Below are 4,744 nucleotides of genomic sequence, written 5' to 3'. Positions count from 1 at the left end.
AAAGATTTTAAAAATGAACTTTTTTTCCACTTATAAGAAAAATACATTGGTTTTCTTAGAAATATTAAAAAAAAAAATCTTTTATATCTTTTTAACGTTTCGGAGAAAAATATATAAATAACAGTTTTTACCTCAAATAATTTATTATTTGGTCCAAAAATTTCTCCTACTAATTCTTTCCAACAATCAAAAAATATATATATATTCTAGATTCTAGAGGCAATTTAATGTATTTTTTGTAATTTATTTATTGATATTTATAATTGTATTAAACATATATACAAGTATATATGTTGTCAGTGAATATATTTGAATGTTAATTATTACGTTCAAATAAATATGCTTAAATAAAATATGGATTTGTTTTACACATAAAATTTTTTATTGACCTACTTTATTTGAAGTGACTACGTTTTTTTGGACTTTTAAGTGTCCTATAATCGTAAAAATATTTTTATATTCGGTGTACAAAAAAAAAATATTTGTTACTTAAGAAATCTTTTAAGCCTTATATAAAAAAAAAAAAATCCTAAATAATTTTATGTAGAATTACCAAGAATTTTTTTTTAAAATTAGCAACACCCTGACTGGGCCTTCAACTAGTTTAAAACGAAAAAAAAGAATAAGCTTAAGTATCTTTAAAAAGGAAGATATAATGTTCAGGTTGACATAAGAAACAATAAATAATCACCTGGTTTTCCATTGATTTCCTATTAACAAGTTAAGAAGGCGCTTCCTTAGTCAGCTAAATCATTTTACAGCGATCACATAAAAAATGTCCTCCGCCTAAAACCTTCACGCACTCACGTCTCCGAGAAACAAGTTGTTTTATCGTCCTATAAAAGTATCCTTTCTTTCCCCTGCCATTTTCGGCTCGCAAGGGCTCCAAAGACAACAAATCATCTTCCCACGTTAGTTAAAACAACATAACCCACTATAACTCTGCAAACACAATGACTGAGAGATAACTGCATTCTTCAAAGATAACAAAGTTTGCTGCAAAAACCAAAAATTCTTAGATAAGATATGAGAAAAGTGATTCTGTAATTAGTCGAATATTTCATATCTACTTTTACAAACGGTGAGGATATTAAAAAGTATATAAGCATTGTTCTGTGTACTTTATTGAGCACTAAACACAATAAATAGTGGCGTCACAATGTTTCTTTAGTATCTGACTGAGATAAATCAATACTCGAAGGACGACAGCGTGCATCTTAGTAAATAAATAACAATATAATCCAAGATTTGTTAAAGATTTAAGTCCATCCATTATTAAATTCGCTACAAATAGAAAAAAAATAATCAACGTTCATTAACATTTAGAATCCATAGAAAATCTAATAAAATCCATAAAATCTTAGAAGAAACCTCCGTCAACACCTTTTCATCAATGCTACTTAACTTATCTTATAGTTGGTCCCAATCACAGGCATTAAACGATAATTCAATTTATCGAATCTTTTTTTAGGTTTAGTATAATGATTCTGAATTAGTTTTTTCATACTTGTTATTTGCTTATATAATAAATAATTAATTTAAGTAATAAACCATCGTATAATGTTTTAATTACCTTTTATTTATTTAAATACTTATATTATTAAATTAAGTTCTAATTCTTTTATTTATTTAGTAATAACTTTTATTTTTTATTATCTCTATTACAGCCAATCAAACATTGAAGACGATGTTTACCATAAATTTTGATCTAGTAAAATTACGCTCATATTTAATATATTGCTAATAAATAGTAAAATAAAGTTTTAATGGAGGATAATCTTGAAAATGTGATCATAAAAGCTATGCCGCAAAAAAATACTGAAAAAAATAATGAATGAAAGACAATCTATACAATAAAGAAACAAGTATGTTATATTAAAGGACATCCATTATTTTATTTTTTGGATTGGCTCTAAACCTCTTTTGGGCTACTAACCAACATGGAGTACGTACTTATTTTTATAACTTTATAAAAATTAGTAAGGACCTCGATATGTTAAGGCAGTAGATTTTCCGAGGCTAGTTGTAGGCTATTTTGTAATTACGATTTTTTACAGTATAATGTATTCAGTTCTGCACCTAACATTCAATCTAGAAAAACTAGGAGCTATGTCAGACGTAGGGCTGAGACAGAGAGTTCGCTCACCTCTGTAAACCAGTGTTGTCTCCAGTAGGCTGACAGTCTTCACATACTATGGAAAGGGGATGAATTAGTAGCTAACCGGGATAAGTGCCAGTACTTTTTTTTATCAGCCTACCATGTCATTTTATTCAAATAATATAAAATTAGAATATAAATAAAATAGTTTTAATAATATAATTTTAAAATACAATTAACTGTTTTAATTAAGAACACACTATAGTCTTATTTTTATTGTATACAACAAGGCCACCTGTAGTATCTATAAGAAGTTTTCAAGGAATACAATATTTTTTTTTTAGGAGCATTAATTTGTTTATCTTAAAATCATTTTAGATATATTCAATGATTTAAATAATTAGATATTTGTTTATTCACAATTTTCTGTTAATCCTTCTCTCTTACTATCTTTATTCTTCTTCACCTTTCGTCCTTCAGTCCATTATCAGGAGTCTTTTAAAAATCACTTACCCATGTTTTCATTTTTGTCAATTGCTGACTATTATACCCAAGTCGATTCATAAACTTTTATTCTCGTTGTTCATTCAATTTATCTATTTTACAATTTGCTAATTTATTATCACACTATTATAAAGATAGGTTTGGTGATAAGAATGTGATGATAAATTAGCAAATTGCTAAATAGTTAAATTGAATTAAATAAAAGTATAAAATCGTATAGATCGGCTTGAGCATTGTAGTCCATAAAAGAAACAAAAATTAAAACCTGGATAAATCAATTTTAATAGTTCCTGGTAATGACCTGGGTGCCGGAGCGTTGGACAATAAAAAATAAAATAATAATTCTATAAAATTATAATATATAAAATTATGGAATTAAAATAATAATATCTCAGAATATTAAATAAAAACTAAATTATTTTTAATATTATATATATATATTTCATCAGAAGGAATTGAATAAATGCATTATAAAATCGTGAATAGCCTGATTTGGGTCGGCGCATTCCCGTATTTACTTATAACACCATAATTCGACTCTAATTTCCCTGACATTGCAAACGCACCTCGTTCCAATTGTACCGAAACTTCTACCAACAAGGAATGGAAGGCAGAGGCGAGAGGGACATTAAATTACCTTCACCAACGGAGATAATCGCTCAATTATCTGCAATGACAACGGGTTTTGATCCAAAAGAACAAAGACAACTTGCCATCCCAAGATGGAAGTTATTTCAACTTATAACACCCAGTAAATAGAAATATGAATTTGGTCCGACAAACAATACAAATTGTTGCAGTAATTTACTCGTACCATTCATTAAAATAAAAATTAGTACCTCATACATATATAATACATGAAATGTATTATATAAATACTATACTGTGTCGTCTCCCATTGGTTGCCTTGTGGCATTATAAGTGTCCAGTGTGTTGATATGTGTCCAGCTAAAGGGTTATAGTCTAGCTATAGCCTATGACTACGCCATGGAATTAATGGAATTTACAAAGTGCAGTTACTTTTCCTGAGCAGAGATGACATTTAATTAAGTGAAATTATTTAAGTTTAATTGTTTATGGAATTAAAATAAAAAAATTCAACCTTACTATCTAGGACACAATAAAAAACAACAGAATTTCTATATAATTTCGAAAATTTGAAAGTGTATAATTTCATCCTTCAATTATTAATCCTTTTGTCGATCTTAACTGTTATTCTTCAGAGATAGCCTTCTTTTCTTATAACCACACTTTCACTTCTTCGAACGTCAATCCTGGATGATTAATGGTTTCGAATCACGAATATTCGTGAAATTTATCATTTTTTTTTTTTTTATTGTTTTCATTTATAATTTTTAGAAACTTGCATGAGAAATAATAATTATTAATAATCGCGCATTTAAATATTATTTAGTTAAATAAAGTTTATGGCGCATTATAATACATTTATAACTAATTACATTGATATGTTTCTCCTTTCATATTATTAAATATATAATACTTCAATTCTGTGTATGTTTTAAATACTCTTCAATTTACATAGTCCTAAAAAATAAAATAAATATAAATTAATAATGGTATTAAAAAAACAAGGATGATCCATAAGGAGGCAATAACATAAAAGTAATAGAGAGGATTAAGCATTAAAGAGATTAAGTTAGAGATATTATAAAACAAATATATACATTACAAATTAACTAAATTATGACGAAGTATTTAATATGCATATGTGAGCGCTGTCTGCAGCTGAGCGAATTAACTGCAGCGGCGCCAGATCTAATCCGGCCTGGGGGGTCGACTTTTATTTCTGTGGCGATCCCACGAAATTAAAACTTGACCCCCTCCCCCAACGTGATTAGTATAGGATGGTATTTTGAAAATTTTTTTTTATAAATTTTATAAAAAAATATATGCAATGTATATTGTATAGAATGGTACAATTTCAGATGGATTGTCTTCAAGGCGGGAGGAGTGTCTCGAAACGTCGATGTAAGAAAAAATATATTTGTAATGAGAAAATGTAGAAATAATTTTTTTACAATAAAAACGAAAATTAAATACAATGATTAAGCTAGAAATTGTATAATACTTAAATATATATAGACATACTGAATAAACACATAAGTGAAATAAATATTCTTA

The 4,744-nt window shown here is 27.5% G+C and overlaps 1 protein-coding gene across 4 annotated transcripts in view; it reads right to left on the bottom strand.

Moving 5' to 3' along the window:
* The window catches only part of LOC106682909 (CAP-Gly domain-containing linker protein 1), a 457,329-nt gene that overhangs the window by 418,864 nt on the left and 33,721 nt on the right, over nucleotides 1–4,744 (bottom strand). The window contains exon 1 of one of the 4 annotated variants that reach the window (XM_067049829.1): nucleotides 692–933. The exons of the other annotated variants lie outside the window; for them this stretch is intronic. Coding sequence (XP_066905930.1) covers nucleotides 692–703 — 12 coding nt within the window. The 5' untranslated portion in view covers nucleotides 704–933. Of the gene's footprint in view, nucleotides 1–691; nucleotides 934–4,744 lie in introns of those variants that run through there. 4 annotated transcript variants of the gene reach the window in all.

Source organism: Halyomorpha halys, unplaced genomic scaffold (genome assembly GCF_000696795.3).
Source record: "Halyomorpha halys isolate HHAL.00 unplaced genomic scaffold, Hhal_1.1 Scaffold450.1, whole genome shotgun sequence".
NCBI classification, from domain to species: domain Eukaryota; kingdom Metazoa; phylum Arthropoda; class Insecta; order Hemiptera; family Pentatomidae; genus Halyomorpha; species Halyomorpha halys.
The sequence above is the reverse complement of the archived record's forward strand: the minus strand, read 5'-3'. Positions and strand labels throughout refer to the sequence as shown.